Here is an 18,985-nt window from a genome sequence, read left to right as displayed (position 1 = left end):
AAGGTAGTAAATTCTAGAAAGATGTAGGTAAAACTGAAAGTGGATAGCGTGAGGTGGGTGATTATTGGTGCTTATGCACCTGGTCACGAGAGGCAAGTGTTTTGAGAGCAACTGACAGAGTGTGTCAGTAGTTTTGGTGCATGAGACCAGGTGTTCGTGATAGATGATTTCAATGCAAAGTAATGTGGCAGTTGAGGATATAATTGGAGCACATGGGGAAGAGGAAACAGAAGTCAAGCTGGGAGTCCTCATCCTCCTTGAAGGCTCAGACTGAGGTGTCTGAATGTGTGTGGATGTAAAAAAGATGAGAAGAAAGGAGATATAGGTGGTAAGTTTGAGGAAAGAAACATGGATGTTATGGCTCTGAGTGAAACAAGCTCAAGGATAAAGGGGAAAAATGATTTGGAAACATCTTGGGAGTAAAGTCTGGGGTTGGTGAGAGGACATGAGCAAAGGAAGGAGTAGCACTACTCCTGAAACAGAAGTTGTGGGAGCATGTGATAAGAGAGTAAGGGAGGAAATTCTAGATTGATGTAGGTAAAACTGAAAGTGGATGGCATGAGATGGGTGATTACTGGTGCTTATGCACTTGGTCATGAGAGATAAGTGTTTTGGGAGCAACTGAGTGAGTGTATCAGTAGTTTTGATGCATGAGACCAGGTATTAGTGACAGATGATTTAAATGCAAAGGTAAATAATGTGGCAGTTGAGGATATAACTGGTGTACATAGGGTATTCAGTGTCATGAATGGAAATTGTGAGGAGCTTGCGGAGTTCTGTACTGAAAAAGACTGGTTATTAGGAAAACCTGTTTAAAAAGAGAGATAAACACAATTATACATATGTGAATAGGAGAGGTGGTCATTGGGCATTATTAGATTAAGTACTGATTGATAGGCATGTAAAAGTGAGACTTTTGGATGTAAATGTGCTGAGAGGGGCAGCGAGTGGGATGTCTGATCACTGTCCTGTGGAGGAGGAGGTAAAGATTTGTAGAGGTTTTCAAAAAGAGGAGACAATATCAGGGAGAAGAGAGTGGTGAGAGTAAATGAGCTTGGAAAGGAGACTTGTGAAGAAACACCAACAGAGATTGAATGTAGAATGGCAAAAGGTGAAAGCAAATGAAGTGAGTGGAGTGGGTGAGGAATGGGATGCATTTAGGGAAGCAGTGATGGCTTGTGCATGAAATGCATGTGGCATGTGAAAGGTGGGAAGTGGGCAGATTAGAAAGGGTAGAGTGGTGGGAGAAAGTAGTAAAGTTGCTAGAGAAAGAAAAGAGTCATTTGGGCAGTACTTACAAGGAAGGAGTGCAAATGACTGGGAGATATAAGAGAATGCAGCAGGAAGTCAAGAGGAAGGTGCAGGGTGTTAAAAAAATGAAAAATGAGAGTTGGGGTGGGATAATATCATTAAACTTTAAGAAGAATAAAAAGATGTTTTGGAAGTAGGAAAGTAATGTGCAAAAAATAAGAGAACAAATGGGAACATTGTTGAATGGGGCAAAAGGGGAATTGATAAAAGGTAGTGATGGAGTGAAGAGGAGATTGTGTGAGTATTTTGAAGGATTGTTGAATGTTTGATGATAAGAGTGAAAGATGTAGGGTATTTTGGATGGGGTGGTATGCGAAGTGAGAGAGTCATGGCTGCATGAGGACCACAAGAAATCTAAATAAACACCATACCTTAATTACCTATTTGCCCTATCATTGTTAAGTAATGTGCTCTACAGTTTCATTTTCTTGCTCGTAGCATTGTGTTGAGTTTATCAATCATTCATCTTGTTGCCAATGACTTCTACTTATACTGGCTTATACTACCAAAGCTCAGCTATTCAAAGTTATACCAGAATGAAACGTAAGGATATATCAATGTATCATGGAAAGTGCAATCTCATCAAAGAAATTCTCACTCCGAAGGAATCTACATTTCCATGCTAATGGAAGTACCACAATCTTGGGCTGTAAGATAACAGCAGGACTTCTTAATAGAAACTGATCCTGGGGTAATGATAAATGAAATAATTAAATATTAGTATTTGGAGGTACTTTTGTATTACTGTTCATCCCCAAGTTCCCAAATTAACTTCATATACGTTAATACTCTGGATGTTCCTCTCAGCTCCCACTGCTGTGTCATGCATCACTACAATTCTTTTGACATATGCAAGAAGGAATTGTCATGTATCTGATATACTCCATTTTGCTCATTTTGTTTCATGATATCATGTCGTCTGACACAAATAACGTTCACAGCACCATCATATAATTTTTGATTTTCATATACATCATTCATTTCATATATTTTGTCATAGTTTGAGCACTCATCTCATTCCCTAATACTTATAACAGTTCATTTCATTCTGAATTAGGTGCAGTACTGTTATTTGGCATACAAACTCTTGCTTTGTGATTTTAGGTATACTGACAGCAGGACAATAAGCTGGACACTCTCTGAACTCAGGGTTACCTTGGGAACATTATAGAAGGACAATAAGCTGGAAACATCTCTGGATTCAAGGTTACCTTGGGACCAATATGGAAGGACAATACTCTGGACAAATTCTCTTGACTTAAGGTTACTTTGGGAGGACAGTATTTAAGGCACAGTCACTTTTGCATGAATGAAATCATACTAATAATCAACCCCATAAGTAACATAAGGAAAAGTTAGTAGCCACCATGTTCAACAACTAGGTAACAAAAGAAAACAAAAAGAGGCATGAGAGAAAAACAATGAATATCTATTCTCTATAATATTTCTTTAGTATGATGCATCTTAATGTTTAATTCTTCCCATAAAATATCAGCACCAAATAAAATTCAAATATCAGTACAATAATATAAGAATACCCAACTCACTTAGATTTTGTTGGTCTACTGTCTGTTCAGCATCATCTAAGGACAAGTTGGATAAAGTCTTTACAACCTGTCTGTACTGTTGACGAGAAACACTAATTTTCAATGGAGTTACAATACCACCATCAACCTGTGAAGAAGATATAAAATATCATTCAGCAATTATCTTTGCTTAAATCACCACAGGAAGTAACCAATGAAAATGTTACTTCTTTCATCATTAAATGTTATTCCCAATTTCAGTAAGATAACTAGTTCTCTGAACCCCCCAACAGCATGCGAGTTGATTCCTCATTAGTACTCACGCTGGCTGCTTGTATGCTCCCATCATTTGCTAATAGCATGGGGCTTGCTTACTCATTAGTACATGCTGGATACACGTGTGCCCTTACCATTTGCTATACCATGTAAAACTCAGCATGCTAATGCATCACCTAATTGCTGTGTGGCCCTTAGCAACCCAATGGTAAACCACTTTGACAACTGTTTCTTTCCTACATCTTGATGATCTCGAATTCTCTGTCCACTCATGTCTTTCCCAATAACTATGACCTGGCACTTTTTAAACGACAAGTTTTTCACTTCCCCAAAAATTCTCAAATTTTCTTTCTTATCTCGTCTTTTCCCCCTCAGTAAACCTCTTTATCTTTCAATATAATGTATGTGAGAAATACTTAGAAAAACATATGGATTTGTAGGTAGCATTTATGGATCTGCAGAAGGCATATGATTGGGTGGATAGAGATACTTTGTCAAAGGTTTTAAGAGTATATGGTGTGGGAGGTAAGTTGCTAGAAGCAGTGAAAAGTTTTTACCAAGGATGTAAGAAATGTGTATGAGTAGGAAGAGGGGAAAGTGATTGGTTCCCAGTGAATGTCAGTTTGCAGCAGGGGTGCATGATGTCTTGATGGTTGCTTAATTTGTTTATGGATGGGGTGGTTAGGGAGGTGAATGCAAGAGTTTTGGAGAGAAGGGCAAATATGCAGTCTGTTGTGGATGAGAGGGCTTGGGAAGTGAGTCAGTTGTTGTTTGCTGATGGTACAGCACTGGTGGCTGATGCGGGTGAGAGACTGCAGAAGTTGGTGACTGAGTTTGGGAAAGTGTGTGAAAAAAGAAAGTTGAGAGTGAATGTGAATAAGAGCAAGGTTACTAGGTTCCGAAGGGTTGCGAAACAAGTAAATTGGGAGGTAAGTTTGAATGGAGAAAAACTGGAGGAAGTGAAGTGTTTTAGATATCAGGGAGTGGACTTAGCAGTGGATGGAACCATGGAAGTGGAAGTGAGTCACAGGGTGGGGGATGGAGCAAAGCTTCTGGGAGCGTTGAAGAATGTGTAGAAGGCAAGATCGTTATCTCGGAGCAAAAATGGGTATCATTGAAGGAATAGTGGTTCCAACAATGTTATATGGCTACGAGGCATGAGCTATAGATAGGGTTGTCCAGAGGAAGGTGGATGTGCTGGAAATGAAATGTTTAAAAACAATATGTGGTGTTAGGTGGTTTGATCAAGTAAGTAATGAAAGGATGAGAGAGATGTGTGGTAATAAAAAGAGTGTGGTTGAGAGAGCAGAAGAGGGTGTGTTGAAAAGGTTAGGACAAATGGAGAGAATGAGTAAGGAAAGATTGACAAAGAGGATATATGTGTCAGAGGTAGAGGGAAGAGGGAGAAGCGGGAGACCAAACTGGAGGTATAAGGATGAAGTGAAAAAGATTTTGAGCAATCGGGACTTGAACATAAAGGAGAATGAAAGTCGTGCAAGGAATAGAGTGAATTGGAATGATGTGGTATACTGGGGTTGATGTGCTGTCAATGGATTGAACCAGGGCATGTGAAGCATCTGGGGTAAACCATTGAAAGTCTTGTGGTGCCTGGATGTGGAAAGGGAGCTGTGCTTTCGGTGCATTATACATGACAGCTAGAGACTTAGTTTGAACAAATGTGGCCTTTGTTGACTTTTCCTAAGGCTACCTTGCTGGATGGGGTGGGATCCTATTTCATGTGTGGTGGGGTAGTGACAGGAATGAATGAAGGCAGCAAGTATGAATATGTTCATGTGTATATATGTATATGTCTGTGTATGTATATGTATGTATACACTGAAATCTATAGGTATGTATATGTGCATGTATGGGCATTTATGTATATACATGTGTATGTGGGTGGGTTGGGCTATTCTTTCATCTGTTTCCTTACACTACCTTGCTAATGCGGGATATGCCGATTAAATACAATGAAATAATAAATAAATTTGTATATTATTTCATAATATATCCTGGGGATAGGGGATAGGGGATTAAGAATACTTCCCACGTATTCCCTGCGTGTCGTAGAAGGCGACTAATAGGGGAGGGAGCGGGGGGCTGGAAATCCTCCCCTCTCGTTTTTTTTTTTTTTTTTTTCATTTTCCAAAAGAAGGAACAGAGGGGGCCAGGTGAGGATATTCCAAAAAAGGCCCAGTCCTCTGTTCTTAACGCTACCTCGCTAACGCGGGAAATGGCGAATAGTTTAAAAGAAAGAAAGTATATTATTTATTATTTATTTGTTTTGCTTCGTCTCTGTCTCCCGCGTTAGCGAGGTAGCGCAAGGAAACAGACGAAAGAATGGCCCAGCTCACCTACATACACATGTATATACATACACATCCACACAAGCAAATATACATACCTATACATCTCAACATAGACATATATATACACACACAGACATATACATATATACACATGTACATAATTCATACTACCTGCCTTTATTCATTCCCATTGCCACCTTGCCATATATGAAATAACAACCCCCTCCCCCCTCATGTGTGCAAGGTAGTGCTAGGAAAAGACAACAAAGGCTACATTTGTTCACACTTAGTCTCTAGCTGTCATGTATAATGCACTGAGACCATAGCTCCCTTTACACATCCAGGCCCCACAGAACTTCCCATGGTTTACCCCAAATGCTTCACACACCCTGGTTCAATCCACTGACAGCACATTGACCCGGTATACCACATTGTTCCAATTCACTCTATTCCTTGCACACCCTTCACCCTCCTGCATGTTCAGACCAGGATCACTCAAAATCTTTTTCACTCCATCTTCCCACCTCCAATTTGGTCTCCCACTTCTCCTCGTTCCCTCCACCTCTGACACATATATCCTCTTGGTCAATCTTTCCTCACTCATTCTCTCCATGTAACCAAACCATTTCAAAACACCCTCTTCTGCTCTCTCAACCACACTCTTTTTATTACCACACATCTCTCTTACCCTATTATTACTTACTTGATCAAACCACCTCACACCACATATTGTCCTCAAACATCTCATTTCCAGTACATCCACCCTCCTCCGCACAACTCTATCTATAACCCATGCCTCGCAACCATATAACATTGTTGGAAACACTATTCCTTCAAACATAGCCATTTTTGCTTTCTCAGATAATGTTCTCGACTTCCACACATTCTTCAACGCTCCAAGAACTTTCGCCCCCTCCCCCACCCTATGATTCACTTCCGCTTCCATGGTTCCATCCACTGCCAAATCCACTCCCAGATATCTAAAACACTTCACTTCCTCCAGTTTTTCTCTATTCAAACCTACATCCTAATTGACTTGTCCCTCAACCCTACTGTACCTAATAACCTTGCTCTTATTCACATTTACTCTCAGCTATCTTCTTCCACACACTTTACCAAACTCCGTCACCAGCTTCTGCAGTTTCTCACACAAATCAGCCACCAGCGCTGTATCATCAGCAAACAACAACTGACTCACTTCCCAAGCTCTCTTATCCACAACAGACTGCAAAACTCTTGCATTCACCTCCCTAACAACCCCATCCATAAACAAATTAAACAACCATGGAGACATCACACACCCCTGCCGCAAACCTACACTAACTAAGAACCAATCGTTTTCCGCTCTTCCTTCACGTACACATGCCTTACATCCTCGATAAAAACTTTTCACTGCTTCTAACAACTTGCCTCCCACACCATATATTCTTAACACCTTCCACAGAGCATCTCTATCAACCCTATCATATGCCTGCTTCAGATCCATAAATGCTACATACAAATCCATTTCATTTTCTAAGCATTTCTCACATACATTCTTCAAAGCAAACACCTGATCCACACATCCTCTACCACTTCTGAAACCACACTGCTCTTCCCCAATCTGATGCTCTGTACATGCCTTCACCCTCTCAATCAATACCCTCCCATATAATTTACCAGGAATACTCAACAAACTTATACCTCTCTAATTTGAGCACTCACTTTTATCCCCTTTGCTTTTGTACAATGGCACTATGCAAGCATTCCTCCAATCCTCAGGCACCTCACCATGAGTCATACATACATTAAATAACCTTACCAACCAGTCAACAATACAGTCACCCCCTTTTTTAATAAATTCCACTGCAATACCATCCAAACCCGCTGCCTTGCCGGCTTTCATCTTCCGCAAAGCTTTTACTACCTCTTCTCTGTTTACCAAATCATTCTCCCTAACCCTCTCACTTTGCACACCACCTCGACCAAAACACCCTATATCTGCTATCATCAAACACATTCAACAAACCTTCAAAATACTCACTCCATCTCCTTCTCACAACACCATTACTTGTTATCACCTCCCCATTAGCCCCCTTCACTGAAGTTCCCATTTGTTCCCTTGCCTTACGCACTATATTTACCTCCTTCCAAAACATCTTTTTATTCTCCCTAAAATTCAATGATACTCTCTCACCCCAACTCTCATTTGCCCTCTTTTTCACCTCTTGCACCTTTCTCTTGACCTCCTGCCTCTTTCTTTTATACATCTCCCAGTCACTTGCATTATTTCCCTGCAAAAATTGTCCAAATGCCTCTCTCTTCTCTTTCACTAATAATCTTACTTCTTCATCCCACCACTCACTGCCCTTTCTAATCTGCCCACCTCCCATGCTTCTCATGCCACAAGCATCTTTTGCACAAAGCATCACTGCTTTCCTAAATACATCCCAATCCTCCCCCACTCCCTTTACGTCCTTTGTTCTCACCTTTTTCTATTCTGTACTCAGTCCCTCCTGGTACTTCCTCACACAAGTCTCCTTCCCAAGCTCACTTACTCTCACCACTCTCTTCACCCCAACATTCTCTATTCTTTTCTGAAAACCTCTACAAATCTTCACTTTCGCCTCCACAAGATAATGATCAGACATCCCTCCACTTGCACCTCTCAGCACATTAACATCCAAAAGTCTCTCTTTCGCATGCCTATCAATTAACACGTAATCCAATAATGCTCTCTGGCCATCTCTCCTACTTACATACGTATACTTATGTACATTCCTCTTTTTAAACCAGGTATTCCCAATTACCAGTCCTTTTTCAGCACATAAATCTACAAGCTCTTCACCATTTCCATTTACAACATTGAACACCCCATGTACACAAATTATTCCCTCAACTGCCACATTACTCATCTTTGCATTCAAATCGCCCATCACTATAACCCGGTCTCGTGCATCAAAACTACTAACACACTCACTCAGCTGCTCCCTACACACTTGCCTCTAATGATCTTTCTTCTCATGCCCAGGTGCATATGCACCAATAATCACCCATCTCTCTCCATCAACTTTCAGTTTTACCCATATCAATCTAGAGTTTACTTTCTTACACTCTATTACATACTCCTACCACTCCGGTTTCAGGAGTAGTGCTACTCCTTCCCTTGCTCTTGTCCTCCTACTAACCCCTGACTTTACTCCCAAGACATTCCCAAACCACTCCAATTTACCCTTGAGCTTCATTTCACTCAGAGGCAAAACATCCAGGTTCCTTTCCACAAACATACTACCTATCTTTCTATTCATTTATTTATTTATTTTGCTTTGTCGCTGTCTCCCGCTTTTGTGACGTAGCGCAAGGAAACAGACGAAAGAAATGGCTCCACCCACCTCCATACACAGTGTATATACATACATGTCCACACACACAAATATACATACCTATACATCTCAATGTACACATATATATATACACACACAGACACATACATATATACCCATGCACACAATTCACACTGTCTGCCCCTATTCATTCCCATCGCCACCTTGCCACACATGGAATACCATCCCCCTCGCCCCTCATGTGTGCGAGGTAGCACTAGGAAAAGACAACAAAGGCCCCATTCGTTCACACTCAGTCTCTAGCTGTCATGCAATAATGTCCGAAACCACAGCTCCCTTTCCACATCCAGGCCCCACACAACTTTCCATGGTTTACCCCAGATGCTACACATGCCCTGATTCAATCCATTGACAGCACATCAACCCTGGTATACCACATCGATCCAATTCACTCTATTCCTTGCCCTCCTTTCACCCTCCTGCATGTTCAGGCCCCGATCACACGAAATCTTTTTCACTCCATCTTTCCACCTCCAATTTGGTCTCCCACTTCTCCTCGTTCCCTCCATCTCCGACACATATATCCTCTTGGTCAATCTTTCCTCACTCATTCTCTCCATGTGCCCAAACCATTTCAAAACACCCTCTTCTGCTCTCTCAACCACGCTCTTTTTATTTCCAGACATCTCTCTTACCCTTACATTACTTACTCGATCAAACCACCTCACACCACACATTGTCCTCAAACATCTGATTTCCAGCACATCCATCCTCCTGCGCACAACTCTATCCATGGCCCACGTCTCGCAACCATACAACATTGTTGGAAACACTATTCCTTCAAACATACCCATTTTTGCTTTCCGAGATAATGTTCTCGACTTCCACACATTCTTCAAGGCTCCCAGGATTTTCGCCCCCTCCCCCACCCAATGATTCACTTCCGCTTCCATGGTTCCATCCTCTGCCAGATCCACTCCCAGATAACTAAAACACTTTACTTCCTCCAGTTTTTCTCCATTCAAACTTACCTCCCAATTGACTTGACCCTCAACCCTACTGTACCTAATAACCTTGCTCTTATTCACATTTACTCTTAACTTTCTTCTTTCACACACTTTACCAAACTCAGTCACCAGCTTCTGCAGTTTCTTACATGAATCAGCCACCAGCGCTGTATCATCAGCGAACAACAACTGACTCACTTCCCAAGCTCTCTCATCCACAACAGACTTCATACTTGCCCCTCTTTCCAGAACTCTTGCATTCACCTCCCTAACAACCCCATCCATAAACAAATTAAACAACCATGGAGACATCACACACCCCTGCCGCAAACCTACATTCACTGAGAACCAATCACTTTCCTCTCTTCCTACACGTACACATGCCTTACATCCTCGATAAAAACTTTTCACTGCTTCTAACAACCAATCTTTCTATATGACTTAAAACTAAACAAGCATGAACACCCTTACATACTTTTATTGTCAGCCTATTTTCAGCTTTAAGAAGAACTCACATCAGAAAAGTAATTCCAACTTCTTTCAGAGCACTGATTTTGCCTAGTAATGCAATGCATGTAACCATTACTAGCTAAAAGCTTAAGTAATTACCTGTATAGAGTCACGAGATGCAGCAGGGTGAAGATCTACAAAGATGTCATTGGAGAAGCAGAGACCAGATTCATGGTCTGCTAGAAGAAAAGCTGCCCGCTCGTGTCTTATTCGCAGCTCTATGGTAGTGCTATGTAATATAGGTCGACCATGATCCCTACAGCTGTATAACTCCTCAGCACACATTACAGTTGATGACAGTGGACTGTGGTAATTGAAAAACATTCCAGAGTCAAATTGTAAATGGTATCCCTAAAGCATTTACAATACAATGATAAAGACAACATTTCATCTTTGTGAAAAAGAATTCAAGGAAGAGACTACATGCAAACAGTGTTTGGCAGCATACTCTCTATCAACATACATGATGAGCTCAACAACTAAATTAACTGCAAGTATGAATGAAAACTGATAATGGACAGAGTATCAAACAATTACTTCAGGGAAATTAATACAAACACAATCATGTTTCTAGCAATCTCAGCAAAAGACTATTGGGTTGCCAAACTGATCAGGTGTTATATTCCAGATATCAAAGTAACAACTGACAGCACTATAAGTTGGATAATACAAATAAATACATACAATTACTCGTTTGGTTTAAGAAAGCCATCAAACAAAATGACAACAAAACATGCATACCCAAAAGGATATCAAAAAAATAAAGGAAAATTATGGGAAATATCAGTCCAAAAGACAAGAAAACAATCTTGCAAACAAACATACATACTATACTGTAACTAATAGTATAAAGCAGATCACAACATACAAACCAAATTAAAGGCATGTGTCCTCTACTAGAATCTAAAAATACTGAAAAAACACTGTTTCTCTTCATTTCTGACATTTTCAGACAAATCAAATCACAAAGGAACGGAAAAATTTCAGCAAATGAAATAAATACAGGAAGGTCCCACATACAGTTACCCCATTTGACAGTGATCTGCTTTGTCCTCATCAAGAAAGGAACTGAGACTCACTCCAAGTCATGATGTTCCATTTCTAAGCCATATAAGTCATAATATTGCAAACAATTTCGAATCAGACAACATGTGAACTACTATGAATCATGCTTTAAACACAATTCAATTGTGCTTTGTACTGCAACGAGTATACTCATCAGATACATTTTCATCATAATTTATGATTGCAATCCCCAAACATGAGTCAAAAATGTACAAAAAATATACCAATGAGCAACATGCAGTAAACGTGGGCTGAGGTGGAGGGAGAAGCAGCAGAGTGAAGCAGATGAAGGGGCTGTTCTGGTTGCACTTAACACTTTCCATTACCATAAAATGTGGCATATATCTACTTTTGAAGCTAATTCTTTTGTTTGCAAAACTATGGATCAACTTATAAGACACATATAAAATGGTTGCACCACCTTCATCAAACTTTAACCCTTGGTTCGAATCAATTGTTACTGGGATGTAACTCAAATTTCTAAAACTTACAAATACAGTTTCATTATAGTTACAATTTCTAGTATTTGTTACGAGAATAATACATTTACCTTTCTCAATATATGCTGGATATTATTACAAATAATATCCCTGGGGATAGGGGAGAAAGAATACTTCCCATGCATTCCTCACGTGTCGTAGAAGGCGACTAAAGGGGACAGGAGCGGGGGGCTGGAAACCCTCCCCTCCTTGTATTTTAACTTTCTAAAAGGGGAAACAGAAGGAGTCACACATGGAGTGCTCATCCTCCTCGAAGGCTCAGATTGGGGTGTCTAAATGAGTGTGGATGTAACAAAGATGAGAAAAAAGGAGAGATAGGTATTATGTTTGAGGAAAGGAACCTGGATGTTTTGGCTCTGAGTGAAACGAAGCTCAAGGATAAAGGAGAAGAGTGGTTTGGGAATGTCTTGGGAGTAAAGTCAGGGGTTAGTGAGAGGACAAGAGCAAGGGAAGGAGTACAACTACTCCTGAAACAGGAGTGGTGGGAGTATGTGATGGAGTGTAAGAAAGTAAACTCTAGATTAATATGGGTCAAACAGAAAGTGGATGGAGAGAGATGGGTGATTATTGGTGCATATGCACCTGGGCGTGAGAAGAAAGATCATGAGAGGCAAGTGTTTAGGGAGCAGCTGAGTGAGTGTGTTAGTAGCTTTGATGCACAAGACTGGGTTATAGTGATGGGTGATTTGAATGCAAGGGTGAGTAATGTGGCAGTTGAGGGAATAATTGGTGTACATGGGGTGTTCAGTGTTGTAAATGGAAATGGTGAAGAGCTTGTAGATTTATGTGCTGAAAAAGGACTGGTGATTGGGAATACTTGGTTTAAAAAGAGATATACATAAGTATACGTATATAAGTAGGAGAGATGGCCAAAGAGCGTTACTGGATTATGTGTCAATTGATAGGCACGCGAAAGAGAGACTTTTGGATGTTAATGTGCTGAGAGGTGCAACTGGAGGGATGTTTGATCATTATCTTGTGGAGACGAAGGTGAAGATTTGTAGAGGTTTTCAGAAAAGAAGAGAGAATGTTGGGGTGAAGACAGTGGTGAGAGTAAGTGAGCTTGGGAAGGAGACTTGTGTGAGGAAGTACCAGGAGAGACTGAGTACAGAATGGAAAAAGGAGAGAACAAAGGACGTAAGGGGAGTGGGGGAGAAATGGGATGTATTTAGGGAAGCAGTGATGGCTTGCACAAAAGATGCTTGTGGTATGAGAAGCATGAGAGGTGGGCAAGTTAGAAAGGGTAGTGAGTGGTGGGATGAAGAAGTAAGATTATTAGTGAAAAAGAGAGAGGCATTTGGACGATTTTTGCAGGGAAATAATGCAAACAACTGGGAGATGTATAAAAGAAAGAGGCAGGAAGTCAAGAGAAAGGTGCAAGAGGTGAAAAAGAGGGCAATTGAGAGTTGGGGTGAGAGAGCATCATTAAATTTTAGGGAAAATAAAATGATGTTTTGGAAGGAGGTAAATAGAAGGCATAAGACATGGGAACAAATGGGAACTTCAGTGAAGGGGGCAAATGGGGAGGTGATAACAAGTAGTGGTGATGTGAGAAGGAGATGGAGTGAGTATTTTGAAGGTTTGTTGAATGTGTTTGATGATAGAGTGGCAGATATAGGGTGTTTTGGTTGAGATGGTGTGCAAAGTGAGAGGGTTGGGGAGAATGATTTGGTAAAGAGAGAAGAGGTAGTAAAAGCTTTGCGGAAGATGAAAGCCAGCAAGAAAGCGGATTTGGATGGTGTTGCAGTGGAATTTATCAAAAAAGGGGGTGACTGTATTGTTGACTGGTTGGTAAGGATATTTAATGTATGTATGACTCATGGTGAGGCACCTGAGGATTAGCGGAATGCTTGCATAGTGCCATTGTACAAAGGCAAAGGGGATAAAAGTGAATGCTCAAATTACAGAGGTATAAGTTTGTTGAGTATTCCTGGGAAATTATATGGGAGGGTATTGATTGAGAGGGTGAAGGCAAGTACAGAGCACCAGATTGGGGAAGAGCAGTGTAGTTTCAGAAGTAGTAGAGGATGTGTGGATCAGGTGTTTGCTTTGAAGAATGTATATGAGAAATACTTAGAAAAGCAAATGGATTTGTATGTAGCATTTATGGATCCAGAGAAGGCATATGATAGAGTTCATAGAGATACTCTGTGGAAGGTATTAAGAATATGTGGCATGGGAGGCAAGTTGTTAGAAGCAGTGAAAAGTTTTTATCAAGGATGTAAGGCATGTGTACGTGTAGGAAGAGAGGAAAGTGATTGGTTCTCAGTGAATGTTGGTTTGCAACAGGGAAGTGTGATGTCTCCATGGTTGTTTAATTTGTTTATGGATGGAGTTGTTAGGGAGGTGAATGCAAGAGTTTTGGAAAGAGCGGAAGTATGCAGTATGTTGTGGATAAGAGAGCTTGGGAAGTGAGTCAGTTGTTGTTCGCTGATGATACAGCGCTGGTGGCTGATTCTGGTGAGAAACTGCAGAAGCTGATGACTGAGTTTGCTAAAGTGTGTGAGAGAAGAAAGCTGAGAGTAAATGTGAATAAGAGCAAGGTTATTAGGTACAGTAGGGTTGAGGGACGATCAACTGGGAGGTAAGTTTGAATGGAGAAAAACTGGAGGAAGTAAAGTGTTTTAGATATCTGGGAGTGAATTTGGCAGCGGATGGAACCATGGAAGCGGAAGTGAGTCATAAGGTGAAAGAGGGGGCGAAAGTTCTGGGAGCGTTGAAGAATGTGTGGAAGTCGAGAACATTATCTCGGAAAGCAAAAATGGGTATGTTTGAAGGAATAGTGGTTTCAAAAATGTTATATGGTTGCAAGGCATGGGCTATATATAGAGTTGTGCAGAGGAGGGTGGATGTGCTGGAAATGAGATGTCTGAGGACAACATGTGGTGTGAGGTGGTTTGATCAAGTAAGTAATAATAGGGTAATAGACATGTGTGGTAATAAAAAGAGTGTGGTTGAGAGAGCAGAAGAGGGTGTTTTGAAATGGTTTGGTCACATGAAGAGAATGAGTGAGGAAAGATTGACCAAGAGGATATATGTGTCAGAGGTGAAAGGAACAATGAAAAGTGGGAAACCTAATTGGAGGTGGAAAGATGAAGTGAAAATGATTTTGAGAGATAGGGGCCTGAACATGCAGGAGGGTGAAAGGCAGGGCAAGGAATAGAGTGAATTGGAACGATGTGGTATACCGGGGTCAATGTGCTGTCAATGGATTGAACCAGGGTGTGTGAAGTGTCTGGGGTGAACCATGGAAAGTTTTGTGGGGCCTAGATGTGGAAAGGGAGCTGTGGTTTCGGTGCATTATACATGACAGCTAGAGACTGAGTGTGAATGAATGTGGCCTTTGTCGTCTTTTCCTAGCACTACCTCGTGCACATACTGGGGGAGGGGATTGTTATTTCATGTGAGACAGGGTGGCAATGGGAATGAATAAAGGCAGACAGTATGAATTATGTACTTGTGTATATATGTATATGTCTGTGTGTGTATACATATGTATATGTTGAGATGTATAGGTATGTATATTTGCATGTAAGGACGTGTATGTATATACATGTGTATGTGGGTGGGTTGGGCCATTCTTTCGTCTGTTTCCTTGCGCTACCTCGCTAATGCAGGAGGTAGCGACAAAGTAAAATAAACAGAATAAAACAAATAATAGTTGAATTAGTGGCATAAGCTCTGTATTCTCATTGGCAGCATATCTAAACACCAAATGATCCATCATGCTTCAGTGATTCCCTGTTTAGTGCCTGGGGGTCAACTCATACAGCAGGTATTTACCTAAATCAGAAATTTTTGTGGAAGGGTTACAGTTGAGGAATATGCCATACTGACTTTTTGGTCACTATCTACAGTATATTGATCATGTACATTCCAATAAATCAAAGCCTGACCATTCAGTCATATTGGATGCAACATCAACTTAGAGCAAAAGAACATTTGCTAAAAGCTGATGTCAACTTATAAATATTTCTTTTGCATATGTCTCCTTACTAAGTTTTTACCTAAATCATGAATTAACAGTTATTTAGACATAAAAAATAAAGGAGAAAATGGGTGGAAGAGATGGAACAGCAGGGACCTCAAAACATAAGTATATGATATGGAAAACTGGATATTCTATATAATTCTTATAGCACTCCTTTTCACTAGATTGTCACTTAACTCATGAACAAATCCTCAATTAACATTAACATGAAATAATGAAGAAAACAGGAAACAGGTGGTTCAGCTAGGAAATATGAGAAGTCCACCCTATATTTACTAAAAAAATATGGTTATCATTATCATACTTGATTGCCATTTCCCGCATTAGCCAGGTAGCACCAGGAAACAGATGAAGAGAGAACCATCTGCTCATATAAACATACATATATATATATACAGACGTGCACATACATGTACTTTTATATATGGTGGTTTGATCGAAAAAGTAATGAAAGGGTAAGAGAGATGTGTGGAAATAAAAAGAATGTGGTTGAGAGAGCAGAAGAGGGTATGCTGAAATGGTTTGGACATATAGAGAGAATGAGTGAGGAAAGATTGACAAAGATGATATATGTGTCAGAGAAGGAGAGAACAAGGAGAAGCAGGAGACCAAATTGGAGGTGGAAGGATGGAGTGAAAAAGATTTTCAGCAATCAGAGCCTGAATATACAGGAGGGTGAGAGGCATGCAAGGAATAAAGTGAAGTGGAACAATATGGTATACCAGGGTCTAAGTGCTGTCAACAGACTGAACCAGGGTATGTGAAGCATCTGGGTAAACCATGTGGGGCTTGGATGTGGATAGGGAACTGTGGTTTCAGTGCATTATACATGACAGCTAGAGACTGAATGTGAATGAATGTGGCCTGTTTTGTCTGTTTTCCTGGCGCCACCTTCCTGAAGCAGGGGGTAGTGATGCTGTTCCCTGTGGGGCGGGGTAGCGCAGGGAATAAATGAAGGCAAGGAAGAATGAATATGTGTATATATGTACATGTCTGTGTATGTGTATGTATATATATGTTGATATATGTATAGTGACAAAGAGGATATATGTGTCAGAAGTGGAGGGAAGAAGAAGTGGGAGATCAAATTGGGGGTGGAAGGATGGAGTGAAAAAGATTTTGAATGATCGGACCCTGAACATACTGGAGGGTGAAAGGCGTGCAAGGAATAGAGTGAATTGGAACGATGTGGTATACCAGGGTCGATGTGCTGTCAATGGATTGAATCAGGGCAGGTGAAGCGTCTGGGGTAAACCATGGAAAGGTACGCTGGGGCCTGGGTGTGGTAAGGGAGCTATGGTTTCAGTGCATTACACATGACAGATAGAGACTGAATGCGAAGAAATGTGGCCTATTTTTGTCTTTTCCTGGTGCTACCTCGCTGGAGGGGGGGATCCTATTTCATGTGTGGTGGGGTGGCAATGGGAATGGATGAAGGCAGCAAGTATGAATATGTACATGTGTATATACATGTCTGTGTATGTATACGTTGAATTGTATATGTATGTATATGTGCGTGTGTGGGCATATACATGTGTGGGTATATACATGTGTATGTGGGTGGGTTGGACCATTCCTTGTCTGTTACCTTGCACTACCTCACTCATGCGGGAGATGATGATTAAGTATAATGAATATAAAATGAAATATATATGTATGTATATTCCTTTGAGCCCACGGGGAAACACGATAAGTTCTCAAGTGCACTTTTGTGTAATAATCACATCATCAGGGGAGAAACAAAAGAGAAATATAAGTCAGTTGATACAACAAAGAGACATAGCTAGGACACCATTTGGTAAGCAAGTGACTGTCCAAGACAGACAACGAGCGTATCATAAACTTATTATGTGGACAAGAAGGGGAATTGTTTACAAATTTTATCAACAATCGAGCTATCCAATTTGTATAGACCTTCACTAATATTAAGGTTGTAATTTCTTATGTATTTAATAACAGAAGATTCAATGATATTTCTCGTTGACAACTGAGATGGCATTACTGCAGTCAATACAATGATCAAAGACTATTCTTACCATGATTAAACAAGGTATTTGATTCTTGTCCTGTTCTTATACTATAATTATGTTACTTAAGTCTAACAGAAAGATCCTTTTAAGTCTGCCCAACATAAAACATACCACAATTTCTACATGGCACTATATAGATGCACCGAGAAGAGTTTTCTGGTGAATTTCTGATTAAGATATTCTTTATAGTATCATTGTTGCTGAAGGCAACATTTAAAGGATTTAATGTAAATGGAAATGATGTTAATGTTAATGGAAATGACGATAATCTCTCATCTCAACATGACAGTTAAATTATCATCATTTCAATCTATGTTCCTTAGGCATTACGTATTTGCAGTCCAGAGTTTATTGACGTTGAGTTTGAGGAGATATATTCTATTGGATCTGAGTTAAAGTACCCTAGATCTTTCATTGATAAATCCCTTAATTTAGAAGAGAAATCATTCTATAGAGTTGAATCCAAACCTCCCATTGACACCAAAAATCTTTTAGTGTCCCTTTTAATAATAATTTTACTTTACTTCCCATGTTGCTTAAATCCTTTAAAGTAAATGTTGCCTTCAGCAACAATAATACTATAAAGAATATCTTATCCAAGAACTCACCAGAAAACTTTTCTGGATGCATAAGAATATCTTATCCAAGAACTCACCAGAAAACTTTTCTGGATGCATCTATAAAGTGCCATGTAAAAACTGTGATAAGTTTTATGTTGGGCAGACTGGTAAGGATCTTTCTGTTAGACTTAAGCAACATAAATATAGTATAAGGAAAGGTCAAGAATCAAATGCCTTGTTTAATCACGTTAAAAACTATGATTATTGTACTGACTTGAGTACTGCCATCTCAGTTATCATCTCTAACTCCAGTACCACAAGAAATATCATTGAATCTTCTATGATTAAGTACACAAAGAATTATTACCTTAACATTAGTGAAGGTCTATACAAATAGATAGTTTTATTGTTGATAAAATTTGTATGCAATTCTCCTTCTTGTCCACATAATAAGTTTATGATACGCTCGTTGTCTGTCTTGGACAATCACTTGTTTACCAATAGTGTGCTAGGTATGTCTCTTAATTGTATATCAACTGACTTATATTTCTTTCTTGTATCTCCCCTGATGATGTGA

The 18,985-nt window shown here is 40.1% G+C and overlaps 1 protein-coding gene across 1 annotated transcript in view; it reads right to left on the bottom strand.

The window, feature by feature from the left end:
- Positions 1-18,985, bottom strand: part of Vps13D (vacuolar protein sorting 13D) — a 772,012-nt gene that overhangs the window by 536,310 nt on the left and 216,717 nt on the right. The window contains exons 23-24 of the mRNA XM_071670877.1: positions 10,362-10,566; positions 2,859-2,985 (exon numbers count right to left, since the gene is read on the bottom strand). Coding sequence (XP_071526978.1) covers positions 2,859-2,985; positions 10,362-10,566 — 332 coding nt within the window. The remainder of the gene's footprint in view (positions 1-2,858; positions 2,986-10,361; positions 10,567-18,985) is intronic.

Source organism: Panulirus ornatus, chromosome 16, assembly GCF_036320965.1.
Source record: "Panulirus ornatus isolate Po-2019 chromosome 16, ASM3632096v1, whole genome shotgun sequence".
Classification (NCBI taxonomy): domain Eukaryota; kingdom Metazoa; phylum Arthropoda; class Malacostraca; order Decapoda; family Palinuridae; genus Panulirus; species Panulirus ornatus.
Note: the sequence above shows the minus strand (reverse complement) of the source record. Positions and strands in the feature narration are given on the sequence as shown.